Source organism: Hippocampus bargibanti, linkage group LG03 (genome assembly GCF_051943395.1).
Source record: "Hippocampus bargibanti isolate YZ-2025 linkage group LG03, ASM5194339v1, whole genome shotgun sequence".
NCBI classification, from domain to species: Eukaryota; Metazoa; Chordata; class Actinopteri; order Syngnathiformes; family Syngnathidae; genus Hippocampus; species Hippocampus bargibanti.
Window position 1 is genome coordinate 3,293,145 of NC_142736.1, and position 26,552 is coordinate 3,319,696.

The 26,552-nt window shown below is 38.9% G+C and overlaps 1 protein-coding gene and 1 long non-coding RNA gene across 3 annotated transcripts; one reads left to right on the forward strand and one right to left on the reverse strand.

Annotated features, from left to right (window-relative positions):
- The first annotated feature begins 1,699 nt into the window (after positions 1-1,699).
- On the forward strand, positions 1,700-26,532 carry LOC148899975 (aminopeptidase N-like). Its single transcript, XM_088991535.1, has 21 exons — positions 1,700-1,755; positions 8,808-9,488; positions 9,558-9,700; positions 10,671-10,810; positions 11,498-11,624; positions 14,222-14,376; positions 15,777-15,890; positions 17,006-17,149; positions 17,285-17,350; positions 18,120-18,185; positions 18,256-18,431; positions 19,088-19,164; positions 19,262-19,395; positions 20,306-20,361; positions 20,450-20,597; positions 20,718-20,809; positions 20,959-21,069; positions 22,078-22,245; positions 23,662-23,802; positions 25,245-25,326; positions 26,380-26,532. The coding sequence occupies exons 2-21, from the start codon at positions 8,899-8,901 to the stop codon at positions 26,530-26,532; spliced, it is 2,883 nt and encodes a 960-aa protein (XP_088847661.1). The 5' UTR covers positions 1,700-1,755; positions 8,808-8,898.
- Positions 7,782-14,304, reverse strand: LOC148899976 (uncharacterized). Of its 2 annotated transcripts, none has more exons than XR_016114403.1 (3): positions 14,195-14,304; positions 11,014-11,194; positions 7,782-7,918 (listed from the first exon to the last, which is right to left on the reverse strand). It is a non-coding gene; the product is annotated as an uncharacterized LOC148899976 (long non-coding RNA). The 2 variants fall into 2 exon arrangements; XR_016114402.1 differs by lacking the exon at positions 7,782-7,918 and adding an exon at positions 8,225-8,354.
- Positions 26,533-26,552: the final 20 nt, after the last annotated feature.

Consider the following 26,552-nt stretch of genomic DNA (forward strand, 5'->3'; position numbering starts at 1 on the left):
CGTACAGTCTCTTCTTTCATCAGAAAAAAAATAATTCCTGAATTATATGGGTCTGGAGTTATATGAGCTTGAAATAAGGGTGGCGGTACAAAAGACAAATGCTGCCCCATCATAGGAGTGAAAAATATTGCCAGCGGTCTGACCGGCGCTTGATCCCCTCTGCAAGAAAAACTCAAATAAATTAGGGAATGGCGCGCTCCAAGTCATATTTTCAATTCCCAAATAAATTTGGGAATGAGTTAAAAAATTACATGAAAAATGTGTCTTGAACTTAAAATAAAATACAATTAAAATAGAGCACAAATTAAAATCAATTTTAAAACAAAAATACAGTAAAAATACAATCAATCAAAATTAAACTTAAAAACTTAAACTTAAAAACTTAGACTTAAAAAACAAACTTAAAAACTCAAACTTAAAAACTGAAAAACATAAAATTAAAAACAAAATTACAATTATAATTACAATTAAAGGACAACCGACTAAAAATGACTTCAAGTGTCCAAAATCTGCAAAAAAATGAGCTGCGAATTGGGTATTTTCAGAAGGTCCCGCCCCCAGTTCGTGACATCACGCCAATACGTTTGCATTGCTGGAGAATCAAAACAATGGCTTCAGATTCGGAGAATATGCTTTCTTGTTACACATCCAGTTATGAATATGATTCAAATAGTTCCGAAGAGGAAAGCATACATGTTTGCAATAGATTAAATAATTTATTTGTGCCATTTTGAGGCAACATTAGGGGGAAATCTCTCATCCAAAAAAAGAGTCACAAAATGGTGACCTCCTGTGGCCACCTCCGTTTCCACAGGCTGATAAATTCCTTATATGGAGCTTGGACGCCCTCTTCTGGCGGCTTTTGGGTGCAACACGAGGTCCCCAGAACAAACAAGTACAGCAACATACATAGACGTGATGAAAGGACGGCTACAATGCGTCTTTTTTTTTGGTCAGGGGCGTTCCTTTCGTGACGTCACATACGGACTCGTCACCAACTCAAAAACAAGACTTTCGGAATATTCAGCGTGAGTCTTAAAACGTAAAATATAGCGATATGCGGTGGAATCTTATTAAAATACGCCCAGTAGAAGTCATTTGAAGCCACTTTACAAATAATGGACACAACTTGCCTGGAGACGTCGGTTGAAAAATTTAAAATTAAAAAATTAAACTTGAACTTAAAATTAAACTTAAAATTAAAAAATAGAATAAAAATAAACAGACTGAAATGTACTAAAGTAACCTTTTTTTAACATCTTGGCACATAAAACAACTGTGCACTAAATAGTTTCCCTATTTTATTAATGGCTAACAAATTTATTAACTAAGAAAAATCCTACATTTAATTGAAAAAAAATACACTGCGTTGTGTGTATTTGCTGGTATATGATCCACGGACATTTCTGAACATGAATTAAAACCTGCTGCCAGCCATAAATCAATTCCAGTCATTCTTGTTGAAGAAACGCTCCGAGCATAAACTTTCCATACCTTCGAGGAATTTTCTCGATCCCACCTCAACTGACGTTTGTTGTTACAGCCACATTCTTTCAATCTGCCCTTCTTCAAATTCCCCTTTATTTTATTTTTTTAACCCCCCCTCCTTAACCCCCAACTCAAAAATGGGGAGTCATCCCTCGAGGAAAACCTGCGGTAGCTCTCGTTGACTCCACCCTTACAGACTGTTTCCCATCAGCCGGCTCTCATTCCAGATCCTGCAGGCAAACTGTGGACATACTCGTACAGCCGCTGGTATGTACTACCTTCTATTGTAAAATATTTAAAAATTGCTAGTTGTTCTTTTCCAACAAGACTATATTAAAAAAAAATATATGTGTACCCGTATTTTCTGCACTATAAGGCGTACCCAAAAGAAAATATATTTTTTTCAAAAGCTGACTATGCGCCTCATAATCCGGTGCGCCCTATGTACGGAAAACATTAAAAATATGTCTTTCATTGAAGGTGTCCCCTTATACTAATGCGGTGCACCTGATGCATGGAAAAGGTTTTTAAATATGTAATTTGTTGAAAGGTGCGCCTTATAATGCGGTGCACCTTATGCATGGAAAAAGTTTTTAAATATGTCGTCGGTTGAAAGGTGCGCATTATAATGCGGTGCACCTTATGCATGGAAAAGGTTTTTAAATATGTAATTTGTTGAAAGGTGCGCCTTATAATACGGTGCACCTTATGCATGGAAAAGGTTTTTAACAGCAGACATTTAAACAGCTTCTTCCCCCAAGCCATTAACTCTTTGAACTCTTCAACAGTAGCCAAAATGGAACTGTATAGTGCCACTTAGTAGTTTTTTTGACAACGATACTAGTGCAGCGTGTTCTACCGGAAACAAATTCCTTGTGTGTTCTACATACTTGGCAATAAAGATGATTCTGATTCTGATTCTAACTATGTAATTTGTTGAAAGGTGCGTCTTATAATGCGGTGCACCTTGTGCATGGAAAAGGTTTTTAAATATGTCATTCGTTAAAAGGTGCGCCTTATATTCCAGAAAATACGGTACATTTCTTAACGTCTGAATGCTTCACTTCCAAAGTGCTTTGTAGTTTTTACGACCGAGAGGAATGTTTTGTTTTGTTTTTGTCGGATTAATCTTCCGAGACAAATTAAGTTCAGTACACTGGACCTGCCTCAAAATTTGTACTAGTTGACTTCAAATATTTGCCTCACAACGGGTATTTCGGATACTTTGAGCGACGGTCTCATAGAATTTACAACAGGAACAGTCGGTCTGGCTGGTCAGTATCATTCAAGCAACGCAAATACGTATATTGAATTTAATAATAATAATAATAATACATTTCATTTATCAGCGCCTTTCAAAACTCTCAAGGTCACTTTACAGTCACAGGATCAGTTTTTCTGTGGGTGAGCAGCGGCAACCACGTGCGTCAGCGTTCACTCAGTACAATAGAAGTAATCAGTCAGGACAATAGAAGAAATCAGTCTAGCTGCAGGGAGTAGTCCTCTGCTCCCCCCCAACATGAGAGCAGGGACCTATCATAGCAGAGTCCGGCACCGCCATGTCTGGACAGTAGGGATATATATATATAGGTGCGAAAATAAAGGTATTCTGATTCTGAAATACCAGAAAAAGACATTAGTTCGCTAACGAAGTATCTTGGATAAGAAGCGAAAACGTCCGACACATTCAAAGAAGTACAGAAGACGGCTGAAGAAACCTTTCCATCACATCTGCTTTTGTTTCTAAGGTATGGGGGTCTTATAAGGACTTGGGTGTTCTCGTTGCGAGTTGGCGTGTTCCCCACATGCTTTAGTGGGTTTTCTTGTCATCATTTTTTTGGTTAAATTCAGACAGTGAAGTTGGTTTTATTTGGCATTGTGAAATTTGATTGTCGCCCACGAGTACACACTCATTCCTACGTCCATTTCTAGGGGTCACCCTAAAGACAAACAGCTGAATTATTTGAACGAATTCAACGCCTGATGCCAGCTACACTCACCAATGTGAAACTTGATAGGTGTGTCTAATATGAGTCAACTCGCACATAAAAAAAGTTTCAAGAAGCCATTCCCATAATGCATCGGAAGTCTGGAAGATTTACACATGTACATTTCACTACACAAAATACATGAAAAATACTTGGATTTGGTACACAAGTGAATGCTATCATAACAAAACTCAAGTCCGAATTATTTATGTGGCCCATAATCGGCCAAACAGTCTCAAAGGGCTATACATACCCACGGTTAACATCTATTCATGACATTCTAAGACCTTAAAACCCCAGTCGGGCAAGGAAAAACATCTGGGGGGGGGGGGGGGGGATGAGAAACCTTGAGAAGCTGCAGCAGATCCTCCGCCCCATCCCAGAATAATCAGGGTGCAATAAATGCATTTGAATATTATCCCCCCTCTGAACGCGGGCCTAGTTGGTCAAAGAAGAAATCATTATCACACGCAAAAAAATATATATATATATTATTCAGTAAAGTACAGTGATACTTCAGCGTACGAACTTAATTGGTTCCCAGAAAGTGTGTGTAAGGTGAAAAGTTCATCTGCCAAACATTTATTTCCCAAAAGAAACCATTAAAAATGAGAATAATCCATTCCCAGGTCCCCATAAAACATACAGTAAAGTCTCGTTATATCGATATTCTCGGGAGTCTGAAAAAATATCGATATAACAGGACTATCGATATATCCGATCCTGCGGGCATGTAATTTTCTCCTTGAGTTCCTAGAAATAGTATCGTAATAAGCAGTACTATCGATATAACCGAGACTTTACTGTAATTGTCTACTAAATAAGCCTTAAAACCACACAAAATATACCTTATTTTATGTATAATAATGCTATTGTATTGTAATTAAAGAAATAAACTGTACTGTTTAATACAGTCATTTTATTTACCTTTGTGTCAGAGATGTTCGATCGGACACTGTGGACAAAGGCTCAAACACAGAAAGATTGACTTTTACTGCCGGCAGGAGACGCAGCCATTTATGACAGTCGCCTAAATTCTGCAGCCCTCTGCCAAGCTATTTATTGAGAGTGTATGCAAATGTAATTGATGCATTAGCAAAACATGGTTTTCTTGAGTACAATACCACAACTCCTGAGTTCTAAACGCGAACAGCTGTAAGCAATAAAACATTGTTTCTTCCATGAACTGATAAATTTGTAACCTGGCTAATGAGCTCTTCCTGTGAAGGAGTTTCAAATCGTAAATTACTCCGGCGATAAAGGAGTTTCCCCAAGTTATAAATTCTGTCCAAAGCCAGATCTCCTAGATGTAGATGACAGGTTAACTTGCTGTGTCTGTTAAACTTCGATTGACCTCATGCCATCTGCGCCTTTTGTTTGGTTGGCCAGCTAAGCATGAAACCTTAAAATATGATAACTTCTTATTCTGTCTTATCTCTATCATTTCTCATCTTTTTATCATATATTTCAAAGTTGCATTTACATTAGTCTGATTATATGACTGCAGTGTCGTGTTTGTAGTTGTCAATGGATGGTAGCAATGGTCGACTTGGCGTAATGGTACTGGGACAGCTAAGTCACACAAACACACACCTCATTCGTGTTTTTCGATTATCTCCTTCTTCTGCTCGACCGAAATTTTCTTTTTCGTCCTCTTCAGTTTAAAACTAGCCTGTGAAGGGTTTTTTTCGGTGCCATAATAGCAAAAGTAATCCACTCGATAACAAACCACGTCTGCACTCAAATGGGGTGTGGAAAATTAGTCCGCCAGCCACCGTGGCGCTCCGTGTGATTTGGTTCGTTTGCCGAAAACGAGTACATATGCGAAGATTATATTCTCGTATATTAAATGTTTGTAAGGCGAAAAATTCATAAGCTAAAGCGTTCGTAAGCCGAGGTATCACTGTACTCTGATAACCTCCCACTTTTATGGAAGCAAGCCTTCCAGATGTTGAAAGTAGCTTTTGGGGATGTTGTCTATATTTCACCACAGAGTGCTCTTAAATTTCCTTGATGTCATCTGCAGGACGGTGCACGTAAAGAGAGGCCAGCCAAAATAAATGTCAACATTAATTACACTCAAGGTGATGTGTGTACAGTGATACCTCGGTTTACGAACCCCTTGGCTTACGAACTTTTCGGTTTACGAACGTTAAATTAATGAACATTTTACCTTGGCATACAAACGTTTTTTCGGGATAAACACGGAGCTGCCTCAATCAGTGATGTGTCGCTCGCAAACGAGGCCATTCTTCTAACAAGAAAATGGCAGCCGGCTTGTTTTGGTCTTCTATTCCCCGCCCCCAGTCTTCGGTTAAAGTCACGTGATTGGTCAAGAATGCAGCAGTGCGGGGAGGTGGTTTAAACATTAACGAGACAGGCAGACGACAGAGAAAATGGAGAGAAAACAGTGAAATTTGGATTTGTTTCAACTTTGATAGTTAAAAGCAGAGTGTAGACTGCAAGGTTAAAATTACCATCAATCAGGCTCCACAAATAACCCGCACAAGCCATCTGTACACTTGATGCTAAAAGCTGTCAACCTAGCTAAACAGAACACAATTGATGAGGAACAAGGTAAAATTATCACAGAGAAAGCACCTACAAGGGATCATTCCTCAAGAAGAAGGCTACGTTCCTCATCAAGTGTTTAATGCTGATGAAACCGGCCACTCCATTGCATCAAGCCATCAATGACCATCATAAAGGTAAATAAAACAACGTTATTATACAGTGCAGTTTATTTCTTTAATTATAATGCTATAGAACATTTATTATACATAAAATAAGGCATATTTTGTGAGCAGTTTTAAGGCTTACAAAATTAGAAAGTAGAAAATTATGTTTTATGGGGACCTGGGAACGGATTATTCTCATTTTAATTGTTTCCTATGGAAAATTATTTTTTGGGATAGACACTTTTCGCCTTACACACTCTGTCTGGGAACCAATTAAGTTCGTAAGCCAAGGTAACACTGCATTTGTTTTGTTTTGTTTGTTTTTCTGGGGAAGTTGTAGTATTATTTGTAGAGCAAGTATAAACAGCAAGAGCTAAAAAATATTGTTTGGACAATCATCTTTTTTTGGCGTTTTTTTTTTTTAACAACCAATTTTCCGGCATTTTATCACAGCTTGAAGCTTTCTCCTGCTCGGCCTGCGGTGATAAATGTTGCCAAGTCATCAATGGGAACCTGACTTGTGAATCTGAGTCAACAAAATCCCCCTGCCCCTTTTTTTTAACTCATTCACCGCCATTCCTGAATTTATTCGGGAATTGAAAAACATGATGTGGAGCCCCATTCCCGAATTTGTTTGGATTTTTGTTTTTTCATGCGCTAGGGTGCCGATAAAGCGCTGCCTATCAAGCGCTGTTCGGAGTCAAAGTCAGCTTGATTGTCAAATATGCTAATATGCATGACATACAGCACAGATGAATTTAATGTCCTCTTGGACCCAGCGTGCAAGGCTCTTATAATGTGGCTAAAAAAGACAGACAATACATGTAAGTCCTGAATGTAAAGTAAGGTAGTGTCGTCTGTAAAGTGAGGTAGTGACGTATGTAAAGTGACGTAGTGTAGTAATGCAAAAACAAACACAAAAAAAGGTTGAAGTGAGGTCTTGCAGAAAAAAAGGAGAAAAAAAAATAGTGTGTACTCAAAGTTCGGTGAGTGTGGCAGTGGGAAGGGGCAGGGGAGGCAGGGCTGGGAGGGAGTTGAGTCTCCTGACTGCCTGGTGGCAGAAACTGTCCTTGAGTCTGCTGGTTCAGACCTCGGGCAATTTTTTTCCCTCCCACAAGGGGCCAGCATTTTCCTTTTGTACAGCTGCCCCCATTTCTAGCTCAGATAACTCCAGACCCATATAACTTAGGAATTAACTACAGTAAAGTCTCGTTATATCGATATTCAAGGGAGTCCGAAAAAATATCGATATAACCGGGACTATCGATATATCCGACCCTGTTTGCATGTAATTTTCTCCGTGCGTGCATAGAAATAGTATCGATATAACCGGGACTATCGATATATCCGATATCGATATAACGAGACTTTACTGTATGTTTTTCTGATGAAAGAAAAGAGTCTATGGTTTTTAACGCTCTACTGAATGTTTATGTAGTCCTAAAACTCAATATTTTCTGGGTCCTGCAATTTGAGTGATAATGAGAAAAACGCTGGCACTGGAGTAGACACATTTTTGCACATCATCTGGCAGTGGATTGTTAATGACCAAACTCAGTGAATAAGTACACACAGGCAAATTATAAAAATATATTTCTTTCGATAAAGTTTTGGCATATTGCTGGCATTTCTTGCGAGTGTGCATGCAGTCAGCCTTTGGGAACTTCATTTTATGTCATCACTGACTGCTTACCGATGCGGGGCGTGGACATGACATCCAACTTGATGTTGCCTGGGAGACATCTGCACGTAAAGGCGCATTGCCTGCAAATGAGGAAAAATGCAGTCAAGTATGAGAAATTAAAATATTATGCAATGGTACTTTTAATTTTTACTGATAAGTACAGTACAGCACAGTGATACCTTGGCTTACGAACTTAATTGGTTCCCAGACAGAGTGTTTCAGGCGAAAAGTGTGTATCCCAAAAATTAATTTTCGACTTTCTAATTTTCTAAGCCTTAAAACTACACAAAATATACCTTATTGTATGTATAATAAATGTGCTACGGTATTATAACTAAAGAAATAAACTGTACTATATAATAAAGTCATTTTTTTTTTGTGATGGTCTTTGATGGCTTGATGGAATGGAGTGGCCAGTTTCATCAGCATTTGATGAGGAACGTAGCCTTCTTCTCACCATATTGAGGAATGATCCCTTATAGGTGCCAGAGGCCATGGCCAGCTCTTTATTGGCACCTAGGCACGAAAAAACAAAACCCAAATAAATTTGCGAATGTCGCTCTACATCATATTTTCAATTCCTCTTCCTCCCTCCACCTCTGTATGCCCCCCCTGCCGGTCTCAGCACAATGGGGGACAGGGCTTTCAGCTGCTCTGCTCCCAAACTCTGGAACTCACTTCCTCCCAACATTCGTAACATCGATTCACTTCTCACCTTCAAATCCCATCTCAAAACCCACCTATTTAAAATCGCATTTTCTGTGTAGCTCTTTCTCTTGTTTCTATTTATAACTGTATTTTACTTATTGTATTCTATTTGTGATTGTATTTTACTTATTATCGTACCTATGCTTGTCTGTGACTGTAAAGTGGCCTTGAGAGCTTTGAATGGTGTGTAAATGAAATGTATTATTAAATTTGTGAATGGCAGTACATGAGTTAAAGGCTTTCTTATTCCGATTCTCACAGGTATCATGAACCATCCCTGAACTCTGGAGCGACCAGTCCGAAGTTTTTTTTTTTTTAAGTCTCAGACTTTTACTGACATTCCTTCCCGGTCATGGGGAAGGTCTACTACATCAGTAAGAACGTGGGAATTGGACTACTCGTGCTAGCTCTGAGCGCTCTGGTGACTATTGTAGCTCTGTCTATCGCCTATGACAAAGAGAGGTCCAAAAATCGAAGCAGACCCGAAGAACAAGCGTCGGTCATCCCTGATCCGACTACCGTGGCGTCAACGGATCCGTGGGACCAGTACAGACTTCCTTCCGACCTGGTTCCCATCACCTACAATGTGACGCTATGGCCTCGCTTAAAACCAGATGCAAACGGCCTTTATATCTTCAGCGGACACTCGGATGTGGTCTTCACCTGCTTGCGAGCCACAGACCTCGTCCTCATCCATGCCAACGACCTCAACTTCACCACTTTTAACGGACACCATGCCGTGCTAAGCGATCTGTCGGGGGCTAAAATGGCGTCCATCCGCAAGTCTTGGCTGGTGGCCGAGACAGAGTACCTAGCCCTGGAGCTAAGCGGCAGCCTCACCGAGGGGGTGTCCTATATTTTGCACACAGAGTTCCAGGGAGAATTATCGGACACTCTGGAGGGATTCTACAGGAGCGAGTACTTGGAGGATGGCATGAAGAAGTATGTATTTTTTTCTGATGTCGGATGATTTCTTCAGTAAGTTTGAATTGAATTTCTCGACTTTTTCAGAGTGGTCGCCACCTCTCAGATGCAACCGACGTTTGCCCGAAAAGCCTTCCCATGCTTCGATGAACCCGCCATGAAAGCAGTCTTTAATATCACCGTCATCCACGACCGGGATAAAGTGGCTCTGTCCAATGCCAGGGAATTAGGTTTGAAAATGGCTTCCTGAAAATAGCAAAGTCAAGTTGCATTCCTCAGGGAATTTTCAGGAACGTTATGTTCTTCGTATGTAGAGGCTTTGGAACTTAAAGGCCAACCGACACCTTCGGAGAAGTTGTGTCCATAATTTGTAATATCACTTCAAATGACTTCTACTGAGGGTATTTACAAAGATTCCACCGTATATCGCTATACTTTACGTTTTAAGACTCGCGCTGAATATTCAGGAAGTCTTGTTTTCGAGTTGGTGATGACTGAGAATGTGACACACAATGCATTTTGGATACTTTGTTTGGTCTGAAAACTTTGTGTTGATCCGTGTCGATGCCGAAATTAGAAGGAAAACACATAAATAATGCGATGGTGAATCGTGTGTTGCACCGAGACTACTATTTGATACTAGTTGACACAAATTCCCATCAGACAAATCAGCCCATTTCCAATGGAGCTTGGGCACCCTCTTGTGCATTTTCTGGAATGCTACATTGCAGTCCAGACGCCTCAAAATGACACGGAAGGACTTCTTTAATCGATTGCAAACGTATGCTTTCTTCTTCAGAACTATTTCAATCATATTCATAACAGGATGAGTAACAAGAAAGCATCTTCTCCGAATCTCAAGCCATTGTTTTGATTCTCCAGCAAGGCAAGACGTCTTGGAGTGACGTCACGAAGAAGGGGGCGGGACCTTCTGAAACTCACAATTTCCGTGGTCATTTTGAAGTAGTTTTTATTTGTGTTTTTCATTTGACAAAAAATACGAGCCTGCGTGTTTTGGGTATTTTAGATGCTATAAAACGTTTTTCTGATGTCAGTTAGGAAACAAAACAAATGGTGTCGGTTGTCCTTTAAAATTGATTTCTATGAATCAGTTTAACCACTAATTCTTGTTACAGCAGTTAAACAGTGCAATATGACCTTATAACTGGAAAGTGAGCAGCAGTAAAATTGTTCCTGCAGATGTGAGAGATGTGGTCATGGATGGGGATGCAGTCAGAGTTACAAAGTTTGAGCCCACGGCAAAAATGTCCACCTATTTGCTGGCCTTTATCGTCAGCGACTTCACCTATATTGAGTCTACCCAAAAAAATGGCGTACAGGTAAGCTGCCCTTTGACTGAAGAGAAAATCATCCCTGTCTTCTGAATTATACAATTCTGTATGGAAAATATTATTTTGATCCATTTTAAAACCAGGCAGTAAAATACCAATATAGTGATACCTCGGTTTACGAACCCCTTGGCTTACGAACCTTTCGGTTTACGAACGTTAAATTTGTGAAAATTTTACCTTGGCATACGTACTATTTTTCAGGATAGAGACGGGAGCTGCCACAATAAGTGATGTGTCGTTCGCGAATGAGCCAGTTCTTCTCACAACAAAATGGCAGCCGACTGTTTTTGTCCTCTCTTCCCCGCCCCGAGTCTTCGGTTAAAGCAACGTGATTGGTCAAGAACGCAGCAGTGAGGGGAGGTGGTTTAAACACTAAAGAGATAGGCAGACGACAGAGAGAGAGAGTGACAAAATGGATAGAAAACAGTAAAATTTGGACTTGTTTCAACTTTGACAGTTCAAAGGCAGAGTGTAGGCTGCAAGGTTAAAATTCCCATCAATCAGGCTCCACAAATAACCCGCACAAGCCATCTGTACACTTGATGGAAAAAAAACTATCAACCCAGCTACAATTACAATTAAGTTGGTAAGCCAAGGTATCACGGTATGTGGAAAAAGTGAATTGTTGTATTACAAATATGCAAGAATGTGGATGTGTTTTTTTTTTTCCTCAAGGTGCGGGTTTGGGCTCGAAGAAAGGCAATTGAGGATGGACACGGCAACTATGCTCTTAATATCACTGGAAAAATTCTTCAGTTCTATGAGAACTACTACAAAACACCCTACCCGCTCCCTAAATCGGGTACGTCACCAGAAATAAATATCAGATGTACTCCTAAACTGTTGCTTCTATCACATGTAAAAAGCTGGAGTTTGTGAAATGTAATGCAACACAAGTTCGAGATAATCATTCAAATCAGAACAATTAATTAAAGAACAACCGACGCCTCCGGACAAGTTGTATCCATAATTTGTAAAATCACTTCAAATGACATCTACTGTGCGTATTTTACAAAGATTCCACCGCATATAGCTGTGTTTCGCGCTGAATATTCAGGAAGTCTTGTTTTCAAGCTGGTGACGATTCCTGGCGTGACGTGACGTCACGCAGGGAACGCCCCTGAACGAGAAAGCGACACACAATGCATTTTGGGTACTTTGTTTGGTCTGAAAACATCGTGTTGATCCGTGATGATGGCGAAATTAGAAGGAAAACGCATAAATAACGCAATGGTGAATCTTTGTGTGTTGCACCAACACTACTATTCGATACTAGTTGACACAAATTCCCAGCAGACAAATTAGCCCATTTCCAATGGAGCTTGGGCGCCATCTTGTGCATTTTCTGGGACGCTACATTGGAGTCCTGACAGGTCCAATTGATACGGAAGTACTTCTTTAATCGATTGCAAACATTTATGCTTTCCTCTTCAGAACTATTTGAATCATATTCATAACAGGATGAGTAACAAGAAAGCATCTTCTCTGAATCTGAAGCCATTGTTTTGATTCGAGAGCAAGGCAAGTCGTCTTGGCGTGACTTTCTGAAACTCGCCATCTCCGAGGTCATTTTGAAGTAGTTTTTAACTTTAACTCATACTTACTGGTGTTTTGCATTTAACTAAAAATATCAACCTTCGTGTTTTGGGGATTTTAGATGCTATAAAACGTTTTTCTTATGTCAGTTAGGAAATTAAAAAAATGGTGTCGGTTGTCCTTTAATTTTCAATGTAACGAGTAAATGTTTCGAAAGAACAATACTACCCAGATGTAAAGTAGTTCTCAGAAGGCGTTAAATTCATTTGAGATTTTTTTTTCACTTTTGCTTTTGATTTACTTTCAACCAGAATGCTTAGATATCTCTAGCGGGGATATTTCCTCCTTGACAGCAAAAAAAAAAAAGTTAGGAGGACAAACAAGTGCCAGGTGTTAACTTTACGCCTTGGAATACGTGGAAAACTTTTAAACAAAGCCTCTTGAAAATCACCCTATGTGGAAAATTGCCATGCCGATTTATTTTGTTTCATTTCAGTGTATTTTCACGCACAATAAAAATGCCACATTTGAGGAGGGAATTGCTTTGGGGAGGCGGTGTGAAATTTTGATTTTTGACGCAATGTGGTTTGGAATACAATGATACCTCGGTTTACGAACCCCTTGGCTTACGAACCTTTCGGTTTACAAACGTTAAATTGAATTACCTTGGCATACAAACATTACCTCGGCATACGAACTTTTTTTCGTACACGGAGCTGCCTCAATGAGTGATGTGTCGTTCGCGAACGAGCCTGTTCTTCTAACAACAAAATGGCAGCCCACTGTTTTTGTGCTCTATTCCCCGCCCCCAGTCTTCGGTTAAAGTGATTGGTCGAGAACGCAGCAGTGAGGGGAGGTGGTTTAAACATAAAAGAGACAGGCAGATGACAGTGAGAGAGTTTCAACTTTGATAGTTTAAAGGCAGCGTGTAGACTGCAAGGTTAAAATATCCCATCAATCAGGCTCCACAAACAACCCGCACAAGCCATTTGTACACTTGATGCAAAAAGCTATCAACCCAGCTAAACAGATCACAATTGATGAGGAACTAGATAAAATTATCACAGAGGAAGCACCTCCAAGGGATCATTCCTCAAGATGGTGGAGGAAGAAGGTTACGTTCCTCATCAAGTGTTTAATGCTGACCAAACCGACCACTCCATTCCATCAAGCCATCAACGACCATCACAAAGGTAAATAAAATTATTATTATATAGTACAGTTTATTTCTTTCATTATAATACCATAGCATATTTATTATACATAAAACGAGGTATATTGTGTGTAGTTTTAAGGCTTAGAAAATTAGAAAGTAGAAATTTATGTTTTATAGGGACCTGGGAACGGATTATTGTCATTTTAATGGTTTCCTATGGAAAATTAATTTTTGGGATACGCACGTTTCTCCTTCTACACTCTGTCTGGGAACCAATTAAGTTCGTAAGCCAAGGTATCACTGTAGTCAACTGGGCGCAGGCGAATAAATGTTAGATCCTGGTCAAGGGCTCTGATGCAGCCATTTTGCATCATTGACATTGTGCGAGCCATAAAAAAATAAAAAAAACCAGGAAGTAATTGAATGAACTTCATTACAACAAAACTAGTTCTTAACTGCCATTTTTTGGAAATATATATTTTTTAGGTTGATCTCAATGATCTTTTTTCATTTTGACACAGGGCTCCTTGGTCCTCATACTCATATATCATGAAAGTTCGCATAATTAGTTAAGTATTTGTAAAGTCTTAGTTTGTTAATAAAAACACCATACAATTGGCAAGCAGAAACGGCGATTTGGACAACGCCATTTTGGGAGTATCTAATGGCCTTTTTCATACCTGCATAAATATCTTGGTTCTTTCCAGATCAAGTGGCTTTGCCTGACTTCCAAGCCGGAGCCATGGAGAACTGGGGCCTGGTCACGTACAGAGAAACGGCTTTACTCCACGACCCGAAGAAATCCTCTGTGGGAAACAAACAACGAGTGGCCACTGTCATCGCACACGAGTTGGCGCATATGGTCGGCCATTTTGGAGGCCGCCCTCTATCGTAGCGGTCCCAAATTTTTATTTATTTATTTATTTTTGCCCCACGGACAGGTTTAATGTCAGATAATATTTTCAAGAACCGTAGAAATATAAGAAAATAATATGATATCACCTTCAATAAAACAGTGGTATATTCTAAATACAATAATAAATACGAATCATGACTCGAGGAACGTCCAAGCTTGCGCAACGGTCTCTGGTTGCTGTAGTAAAATTTAAACTGGCCTTCAAAATAAGATACACCGGAAATACAAAGTCCATGAAAAATACGACTCAGAAACGATGAATATTATCCACTTTTGGTGCGTTGATATATCCAGTTGAGATAAATCCGTAATTTAAGAACTTTTGATACTATAAACTTTAAAGTCATAAGGGAGGAATGTAAGGGAGACTCAGGTAATAATTCAAAATAATAAAATAAATCAGAATCAGATAGTATAAAACGAAAGTCATGAAAGTTATTTATTCTTTCTGTGTCCCGCTACTGCATTGGTTATCATTTCAATTCCTGACAAATGGGAAATGGCGTGCCAATAAAACAAACAAACAAACAAACAAACAAATAAATAAATCAATCAATAAACAAATAAAAAAATTAATCAATCAATCAATAAACAAATAAATAAATAAATAAATAAATAAATAAATACATACATACATGTCTCAATAGATTCACTTTAGGCTAATTCAAAGCTACCTCACATAAATCTGCCGAAAATGATGCCGATTCGGCTTGTTTGGCGCGGGTGACGCCTCCAACGCAAACCACAAAAAGGACTTTGGTGTCTTTCCGGGACCAAGAAAGTCCATTCCACCACTTGGCTGGAGTTCTATCTATTTGCTATATATTAGCTAGCTACATAGCTGGCTATCTATTGGGTATCTATTAGCTAGCTACCTAACTGGCTATCTTTTTGCTCTTAATTTGCTATCTATTAGTACATGTAGCTGTGTAGCTGGCTATTTATTAGCTATATGGCTATCTAGCTAGTTAGCTAACTGTCTAGCTGGCTATGTGTTTGCTATTTATTGGCTATCTGTCTAGCTAGCTAGCTATGGAGCTGGCTATTTATTAGCTATATGGCTATCTAGCTAGTTAGCTAACTGTCCAGCTGGCTATCTATTAGCTATCTGTTAGCTAACTGGCTAGCTTTCTATCTATTTGAGTTACTTCCACGTTGCTGGCGCGTGTTACTGCCGCTTCTCACCCGCAGAAAAACCAATTCTGTGACTGTAAAGTGACCTTGAGAGTTTTGAAAGGCGCTTAGAAATGAAATGTATTATTATTATTGTTTTTCAGTTAATAACAGACGATCGGTACCTTACAGTTTTAATCTAAAAATGAGAGTTTTGCTTGTGTTTGCTTTAGTGGTTCGGCAACCTGGTGACGATGCGCTGGTGGAACGATCTGTGGCTCAATGAAGGCTTTGCGTCCTACGTGGAGTACCTAGGAGCGGACTGTGTAGAGCCCCAATGGAACGTAGTAAGGGAAACAATACTTTTTACAGTGGACAAATCAGTAAAATAGCTGAATGATTCCTAAAAAATAACACCAGTACGTGAGAATTGACCAATTGTGTATATCTGTAAGCAAATCTGAAATTTATAAAATTGCGACCGAAGAGGCATCCTAGCGATGTTCCTAAAATCAGTGTTTGAAATAACGTCTGCTCGGAGGCCCGGCATACAACTTTTATGTCACGCGAGGCCCACAACTTCTTCGAGAAAAAAAAAAAAAAAAGATTTTTTTTCAAATCAAACGTTCGTTTTATTCAATAAATCAATATCTACAAGCAAATTGCTACAAGCCACGTGGACTCCTCTTTCTAAGCGCCTTTCAAAACTTTCAAGTACACTTTACAGTCACGGTATAGTCCGAAGCACGAAACAGGCTTCTGATTGGCTGCCGTGCCGAGTATGCAAATTGCCAAACGAAAACGAACGTTCGCTTGGCAGCCAATCAGAAGCCTGTTTTGTGCTTCGGACTATACCGTGACTGTAAAGTGTACTTGAAAGTTTTGACAGGCTCTTAGAAAGAGGAGCCACGTGGCATTTAGCAGACAACGCAACGCAAACAGTGCATTGTGCACCATGACGACAAACGACAACTGGAACAAAATCTTCAGCAAGGGATATTTACCATAAATTAAGCAATGGAGTATGTGTGGTAGGTACAGTAAAGTCTCGTTATATCGATATCGGATATATCGATAGTCCCGGTTATATCGATACTATTTCTATGCACGCACGAAGAAAATTACATGCAAACAGGGTCGAATATATCGATAGTCCCGGTTATATCGATATTTTTTCGGACTCCCTTGAATATCGATATAACGAGACTTTACTGTACTTCCTTTATTAATAATTAAGGAAGTACCTACCTGTAATTCCTTTATACTTCGCAACAATGTTTTTTTTGTTGCCATTAGTCGTCTTTATTGTGTTTCAAGTTGTGAAAAATGAGGCAGGCAACTTTATGGCCGGGCAGGCAACTTTTCAGAGTTGTCTGCCCTGGTGTCCGCTAACTTTTTTGTCATAAGTTTCAGACACTGCTAAAATCTTTAAAACTTTGAACGGAATATAATTTCGTCTCAGAAAGACCAGATCGTTCTGGATGACGTCCAGCATGTGTTCGATTTGGACGCCCTGGCATCCTCTCACCCGCTTTCCCGTCGAGAAGATGAGGTGAACACACCTGCTCAGATCAGCGAGATATTCGACAGTATCTCCTACAACAAGGTAGACACTCAACAATGACGGCGAAAAAATCTGCCGTTGATACTTTTTTTTTTTTCCGAACAACCTGAAGTCGACTTTATCTGTAAAGCAATTCATAAACAACTCCTGCAATGTATTACTGGGTGTTACTTTCAGGGGGCGGCGGTCCTCAGGATGCTCTCAAACTTTCTGGGTGAAAGGGTGTTTGCCAAAGGACTCAGTGTGAGTATCGCGAACAAAATAGCCACTGCCTCTTAATGGAATTGATGTGATACAATGATACCTTGGCTTACGAACTTAATTGGTTCCCAGACAGTGTGTAAGGTGAAAAGGGTGTATCCCAAAAAAATATTTCCCATAGGAAACTATTAAAATGAGAATAATCCATTCGCAGGTCCCCATAAAACATAATTTTCTAAGACTTAAAACTACACAAAATAAACCTTATTTTATGTATAATAAATGCGCTATGGTATTATAATTAAACAAATAATGTGTAAAGTATAATAAAGTCGTTTTATTTACCTTTGTGATGGTCGTTGATGGCTTGATGCAATGGAGCGACCGATTTCATCAGTATTAAACACTTGATGAGGAATGATCCCTTGTAGGAGCTTTCGCTGCGATAATTTTACCTAGTTCCTCATCACTTGTGTTCTGTTGAGCTGGGTTGATAGCTTTTTGCACTCTGCCTTTGAACTACCTGTCTCTTTAATGTTAAAACCACCCCCCCCCCCCTTTCTTGACCAATCACGTGGCTTTAACCGGAGGCTGGGGGCGGGTAATGGAGGACAAAAATAGTTGGCTGCCATTTTGTTGTTAGAAGAATGGGCTCGTTCACAAATGACACATCACTTATTGAGACAGCTCCGAAAAAAAAGTTCGTATGCCAAGGTAAAATTTTCATAAATGTAACGTTCGTAAACCGAAAAGTTCGTAAGCCAAGGGGTTCGTAAACCGAGGTATGACTGTATTTCTTTCTCTCACTTAGTCTTACCTCAAAGCCTTCAGCTTCGACTGCACTGTGTATACAGACTTGTGGGACCACCTCCAAAAGGTTGGTAGGACTATTTTGAGTGTCTTTTTTTTATTTTAGCTTTTATCTTACTGCTCCTTCGTATTCCCAGGCAGCGGAGGACACACCAGGCTTAGGTATCCCACGCACGATCCATGACATCATGAATCGCTGGACTCTACAGATGGGTTTCCCGGTGGTGACCATCAACACTAAGACCGGACTAGTCACCCAACAGCACTTCTTGGTGGATCCAGAGTCAGTGGTGGAAAGGCCCTCGGAGTTCAAGTTAGGTTACATCGTGAGCATAAAATTTCACTTAGACCATGAAGCAATTTTTTTTCATGAAGGAGAAAAGATACAAAAATCAGCATTTGAATCCGGTCGAAGACTCTCAGAGATGTTCGATCGGACACTGTGGACAAAGACTCGAACCTAGAAAGATTGTCTTTCTACTGCTGGCAGGAGACGTAGCCATTCATGACAGACGCCTGAATTCTGCAGCCCTCTGCAAAGCTATGCATTGAGAGTATATGCAAATTAAAGTGATACATTCGTAAAACATAGTTTTTTTATGAGAATACCACACCTTTTGAGTTCTAAGCACGAACAGCTGTAAGCATTATTGTGTTTTCCATGAACAGATAAATTTGTAACCTGGCTAATGAGCTCTTCCTGTGAAGGAGTTTGAAGTCCTAAATTACTTCGGTGATAAGGAGTTTCCCAAGTCCTAAATTCTGTCCAAGGCCAGATCTCCTAGATGAAGCTGACAGTTTAACTTCCTGTGTCTGTTGACCCGATTGACCTCCAGGTTGTCTGTGCTTCAATTGTGTATTCGAGTCACACATGTTGACTAAGCATATAACAGCATGAAACTTTTAAATATGATAACTTCTTATTCTCTTCAGTAACCATTGTCAAAAATGTTCTTGTCTTCTCCCTAGTTATACGTGGTTCGTACCCATCAAATGGATGAAGACTGGCGTTGAGCAGCAACAGTACTGGCTTCTCCATAAGACAGGTACCGAAGATACCTAGTGCCCACCACCCTGATTTTCGCTGCTTTTCCCCTCCCCCATTTTTTGAACCCACCCCACTTCTATTCCACTTACACTCAGACAACCATCCTCAAATGAGAGTCTCAGGCGTCAACTGGGTACTGGCCAACACTAACGTATCAGGATACTATAGGGTCAACTACGACATGGACAACTGGAATCGCCTGATCGCGGCGCTGGAAACAAACCACTTGGTGAGTGCACGTTGACTGCGGTGTTATACTCTATACTTTCTATTTTTTTGCATCAGTACCTCATTAAATAAAATTGTCCTGTCATTGGAACACCTGAAGGGTATGGGACTCGAAATGAGTGAAATAAAGACATACTAACGTTAGCCGCTGATGTTGCTGTTTGCACTGAAAATATCTAACGTAAACACACCCAAAGGTTACCTTAGCATATTAGCTATGTTTTATTATCACCAAGTATTTTTATTTCTTCCATTGTAACAGTTTAGAATACATGGCTAGAAAAGCTAACAATAAAAAACAAGTTTGCTCATAGTCTCTTCTAAAATATAAGCAAATTAATTGGAATTTGCTCACATTAGCTGTTGCTGTGCCTTTTCTCTGAATGCTAAAATATTAGAATGCAGAATCTCCACCTTTTTTTGCAGTTTATACTAACTGTGCTTCCATTCGAAACAGAGGACTCCGGTTCTTTGTACTGATGGTTAATTCTTTAATGTCATTTCATACCACTATGAATCACCAATGACACCACCATAGAACTACAAACAAGTATACAAATATCGCTATTATTTACACATAAACATTTGGACTTTACATCAATGAAATAAAACATATGCAATAAAATCGTACAAACCACTTGGCCCGCTTTCGCTCCGAAATGGAAGTTTTGATCTTCGTCCTTTTTATCTTTTCCTTGCTAGACAGTACAGCGATAAAGCATGTCCATTCTCGTCGTCTTTTCAGTAAAATGAAACTTAAAGAAGCGCGGAAAGTAAAACCTGTACCGGAAGTGACAACAACTAATGTCAAGAAAAATAAAGCACATCCATCTGCTGGTCAACTATGGGATAGCAGTGATAGACAAACAGTATCAACAGCATTTAAACTAATTGCGTCACATTTCCTTCAGACCATTCCCCTCATAAACCGAGCTCAGATCATTGACGACGCATTCAGCCTGACACGGTAACAACATACTGTCTTATCTGATACAAAAATAATCCTATTTGAACATTCTTTGTATGGAATTTGAATGAGTCGCACCTCATTTTAGAGCCAAAATGGTGGACATCACACTGGCCTTGAGTACCACCAAGTACTTATCCAAGGAGACGCAATACATCCCGTGGAAAGCAGCATTGGGAAACCTCCGCTTTTACTACCTCATGTTTGAGCGCACCGAAGTCTACGGACCCTTACAGGTTAAAAAAAATATTTTTGTAGTTTTGAAGCAATTGGTGGACATATTGAAATACTTTTTTAACCTTGCTTTACAACACAAAGGTCTGAATAAAAATAGTTGATGTTTTTTTTTAATGCAGGCATACACCAGGAAGCTCATTCAACCTCTTTTTGAGTACTTCGCGAAGATTACGCACAATTGGACGAGGGTACCTGAAGCAATCAGCGACCAGTAAGGGGGAACCAAAAATGTGTTTTTTTGGGGGTGTAAAGTTCTTTTTGATATTCTTACCTGGTGTTTTGTGTTCTTTTTGTTCTTAATGTATATTAATATGATCATACCCATCCAGCAGTTAACCTCAACTCAAAATGTACCATTAGGTACAATCAGATGAACGCCATTGGAATGTCTTGCGCAGTGGGTATGCCGGCCTGCCGGGACCTCGTCAAAAATTGGTTCAAACGCTGGATGGATCATCCGGAAGATAACCCGTAAGGTTTAATAATATACAGTGATACCTCGGTTTACGAACACCTTGGCTTACGAATTTTTCAGTTTACGACCGTTAAATGTACGAAAATTTTACCTTGGCATAGAAACTATTTTTCGGGATAGACACGGAGCTGCCACAATGAGTGATGTGTCGTTCGCGAACGAGCCCGTTGTCCTAAAAGAAATGGCAGCCGGCTTGTTTTGGTCCTCTATTCCCCGCCCCCAGTCGTCGGTTAAAGCCACGTGATTGGTCAAGAACGCTGCAGTGAGGGGAGGTGGTTTCAACATTAAAGAGACTGTCAGATGACAGAGAGAGAGAGAGAGAGAGTGACATAATGGATAGAAAACAGTGAAATTTGAACTCGTTTCAACTTTGATAGTTCAAAGGCAGAGTGTAGACTGCAAGGTTAAAATCCCCATCAATCAGGCTCCACATATAACTCGCACAAGCCATCTGTACACTTGATGCAAAAAGCTATCAAGCCAGCTAAACAGAACACAATTGATGAACTAGGTAAAATTATCGCAGAGAAAGCACCTACAAGGGATCATTCCTCAAGATGGTGAAAGAAGAAGGCTACGTTCCTCTTCAAGTGTTGTGTTAATGTTGTGTTAAAGTTTGTTAATGCTGAGGAAATCCATTCCATCAAGCCATCAACAACCATCACAAAGGTAAATAAAACGACTTTATTATAGTGTACAGTTTATTTCATTAATTATAATACCATAGCGCATTTATTATACATAAGATAAGGTATATTTAACGTAGTTTTAAGGCTTACAAAAATTAGAAAGTAGAAATTTATGTTTTATGGGGACCTGGGAACGGATTATTCTCATTTTAATGGTTTCCTATGGGAAATTAATTTTTGGGATACACACTTTTCACCTTACACTCTGTCTAGGAATCAATTAAGTTCGTCAGCCAAGGTATCACTGTACTCGACAATGATGTCGAGACAAAAAAAAAATCACCCTTTTCAAACCCTACACTGTATACGGAGCAGAATCCATCCCAACTTGAGAAGCGGCATTTACTGTATTGCTGTGGAACTGGGCGGCGCAGACGAATGGGACTTTGTCTGGAGGATGTTCAAGAATGCTACGGTGGCCTCCGAGGCTTCCAGGCTCAGGTCGGCCTTGTCCTGCACGAAAATTCCTTGGCTGCTCAACAGGTGATTTACATGAAGATTGCTTTGAACGAAAGAAAGGAATGAATGAATGAATGAATGAATAACTACACATACAGATACAGAAAATTATTACATTATTTAACAAAACTGGTTCATTTAAACAAAACATTAGTTAGCATTTTTCATTATTTATTTCCCTTTTTTTACGAACTGTAATTCACTACCAGAATATGTGTCCACTCCAGTGCCAGGGTTTTTGTCATTTTCATTCAATTTACAGGACGGACAGAATATTGAGTTTTTGGACTACTAATATACAATACAGCGTAAGAAACCTTCGACTCTCTCCTTCTATTAGAAAATAACAGTTAATTTGTAGGTTATATGGGTCTGGAGTTATCCGAGCTTGAAATGGGGGCGGCTGTAGAAAATACAATACAACACATCCATATTGATTTACAGGTAACATCCGATTTACGACCGAGTTCCGTTCTGACCAAACGGTCGTAAGTCAAAATGGTCGTAAGTCGAAATCCATTCAAAATTTTGAATAGGGATTCGTAGGCTAAATGACTCGCAAACTCTGGTGCCATTACACGGTCAATTGCTGTTTGAGGGTGAGGGTGTCGTACACGTTGCCGCCCTGGTAGTGCGTCGCGTCGCGGTGCCAGGCGTAGAATTAATTTTTTTTTAAATCGCGTCTGGAAGTCATGGTCGTAAGTACGGGTGGTCGTAAGTCGAGCTGGTCGTAAATCATATTTTACCTGTATATAGCGCTTTAAAAACAGCTGATGCTGTAACAAAGCGCTAACATGGACAAAAGGCAAATGCCGGCCGCTCGTGGGTGGGGAAAAACATTGCCAGAGGTCTGACCAGCGCTTTATCGACACCCTCCGCAAGAAAAACCATAACCGAACAAATTCGGGAATGCCATTCCACGTCATGCTTTTCAATTCCTGAATAAATTCAGGAATGGCAGTGAATAGGTGAAAGTGGTATAATCCAATTTAATTCCAATCCCCAAAAAAATTGCAAATTGCCAAATGAACATTCGTTTGGCAATTTGCATACTCGGCACGGCAGCCAATCAGAAGCCTGTTTCGTGCTTCGGACTATACCGTGACTGTAAAGTGTACCTGAAAGTTTTGAAAGGTGCTTAGAAAGAGGGGTCACGTGGCTTGTAGCTTTTGCTTTATTGAATAAAACAAACACTTGATTGGAAATAAATTTTTTTTTTTTTCCTGAAGAAGTTGTCTGCCACCCGGGCCGAGACGTTTTGAAAGTTGTACGGCCCGGGCCTCCGGGCAGACGTTATTTCAAACATTGATAATGGCATGCATTTAGTGTTTGACATTTGCAATCGGTGGTGTGTTGACTTTTTATATCCCCAATGGATAAATAGACTGATTGATACATAAAAGATGCATTGATGCCAATAATACTTTTGTGTGTTGTCAGGTATTTGGATTACACTCTGGACGCGACGAAGATCCGCAAGCAGGACGCCTTGTCCACCATCTCGAGTGTGGCCTACAATGTGGTGGGCATGCCGCTGGCCTGGAACTTTGTCAGGGCACAATGGAAACGGCTTTACCAAGAGTCAGTGGATTCCTTTTACTATGTTTATTTATTTATTGTTTTGAGGGATTTTGTTTTAAAGTGCACATGACAACTAGAAATGTTTTTTTTGTTTTATTGTACATACTTATTTCCAGCCCCGTAATAATAATAATAATAATAATAATAATAATAATAATAACAATAATAATAATAACAACAATAATCATAAACAATAATAATAATAATAAACAACAACAAAGACAATACTACTACTACTACTACTAATACTACTACTACTAATAATAATAATAATAATAATAATAATAATAATTGGATTTACCTTAATTCATCTCACAGTGGAGACATTTCCATTTCACAGCAGCAAAATTATAAAAGAAATAATAATAATTATACATTTCATTTATAAGCACCTTTCAAACTCTAATAAACTAACAAACAAACAATAATAATAATAATAATAATAATAATAATATCATCATCTATTATCATTATTATTATTATTATTATTATTATTATTATTATTATTATTTCATTTATAAGCACCTTTCAAACTCTAATAAACTAACAAACAAACAATAATAATAATAATAATAATAATATTATTATTATTATTATTATTATTATTATTTCATTTATAAGCACCTTTCAAAACTCAAATAAACTAACTAATAAAAAACAATAATAATAATAATAATAATAATAATAATAATAATAATCCATTTCATTTCTAAGCGCCTTTCAAAACTCTCAAGGTCACTTTACAGTCACAGGATCGGTTTTTCTGTGGGTAATAATAATAATAATAATAATAATAATAATAACTATCATTATCATTATCATTATAATTATTGTATTTACCTTTATTAGTCTCACAGTGGAGACATTTACATTTCACAGCAGCAAAATTATAATAGGAATGATAATATTCATTCATTCATTTATAAGCACCTTTAAAAACTCTCAATGACACTTTATAGTCACAGGATATTTTTTCTGCGGGTGAGCAGCGGCAGCCACACGCGTCAGCGTTCACTCAACCCGGAAGTAAGATAAAGTAAAAAAAAAACAACAAAAAACTTAAATAACAAATAATATGACAACACGAAGACATGGAGTCATTCAAGGTGAAATGAAAGAAAGAAATAGAAAAACAACACACATGAGCTGTAAATAATAATAATAATAATAATAATAATAATAATAATAATAATAATAATAATAATACAACCTACAATTTACAACTACAACCACAATAATAATAATAATAATAATAATAATAATAATAATAATAATAATAATAATAATTGTTATTCACTCTGCCCTCCCTTCAAATTCTTTTTATGCTCCCTTGAGAAAAGAAATTGAGCGTGTAAAGAGGCTAAATTTATCATTGTTTTCTGGGTTATAAACTCTATACATAGCAATGACGTTCTTTTTACATGTTGTCTTTGTGTTTTTAGTTATGGAAAAGGATCATTTGCCTTCTCCGGGCTCATCAGGGGAATTACCGTACGCTTCTCCACAGAGTTTGAACTACAAGAGGTACAATGCTAGCTTAGCGTTCTATTTGAGTTATCTATTGGCTATCTATTAGCTTTCTATTAGATATCTATTTATTACCTATTAGCTAAGTGGCCAGCTAGCTAGCTTTCTGGCTGGCTATCTATATATCAGTTATATAAGTAGTTGTCTAGCTGTCTAGCTACATATCTATTGGCTATCTATTAGCTTTCTATTAGCTATATATTTACTACCTATTAGCTAAGTGGCCAGCTAGCTCGCTTTCTGGCTGGCTATCTATCTATCTATCTATCTATCTATCTATCTATCTATCTATCTATCTATCTATCTATCTATCTATCTATCTATCTATCTATCTATCTATCTATCTATCTATCTATCTATCTATCTATCTATCTATCAGTTATATAGCTAGTTGTCTAGCTGTCTTGCTGCCTATCTATTGGCTATCTATTAGCTTTCTATTAGCTATCTATTTACTACCTCTTAGCTTACTGGCCGGCTAGCTAGATTTATGGCTGGCTCTCTATTAGTTGTCTAGCTAGTTGTCTAGCTGGCTATCTATTGGCTATCTATTAGCTCTCTATTAGCTATCTATTTGCTACCTATTAGCTAACTGGCCGGCTAGCTATCTGGCTGGATAACTATTAGTTATATAGCTAGCTGTCTATCTATTGGCTATCTATTAGCTTTCTATTAGCTATCTATGTGCTACCTATTAGCTAACTGGCCGGCTAGCTAGCTAGCTGGCTGGCTATCTATTAGTTATATAGCTAGATTTCTGGCTTCCTCTCTATTACTTATATAGCGAGTTGTCTAGCTGGCTATCTATTGGCTATCTATTAGCTAGCTAGCTTTTTATCTTTCCTTCCGGGTTGAGTGAACGCTGGCGCGTACGGCTGCCCCTGCTCACCCACAGAAAAACTTATCCTGCGACTGTAAAGGGACCTTGAGAGTTTTGAAAGGGGCGTAGAAACCAAATGTATTATTATTTCTATTATGAATGAAAAATAGAGGTGTCAAAAGTACATTTAAGTAGAAATACATATTTGTGCTTGTTCTTCTTTGTCACAGTTGCAGAGATTCAAAGAGGATAACCAGAAAGTGGGCTTCGGATCAGCCACCCAGGCACTGGAACAGGCCATGGAGAGAACGTCTGCCCAGATCAAATGGGTGACGGAGAAAAAAAGCCCAGTTCTGGCTTGGCTCTCTGAAGAGTCTCAGTGAAAGGGGGGATGTCAGAAATA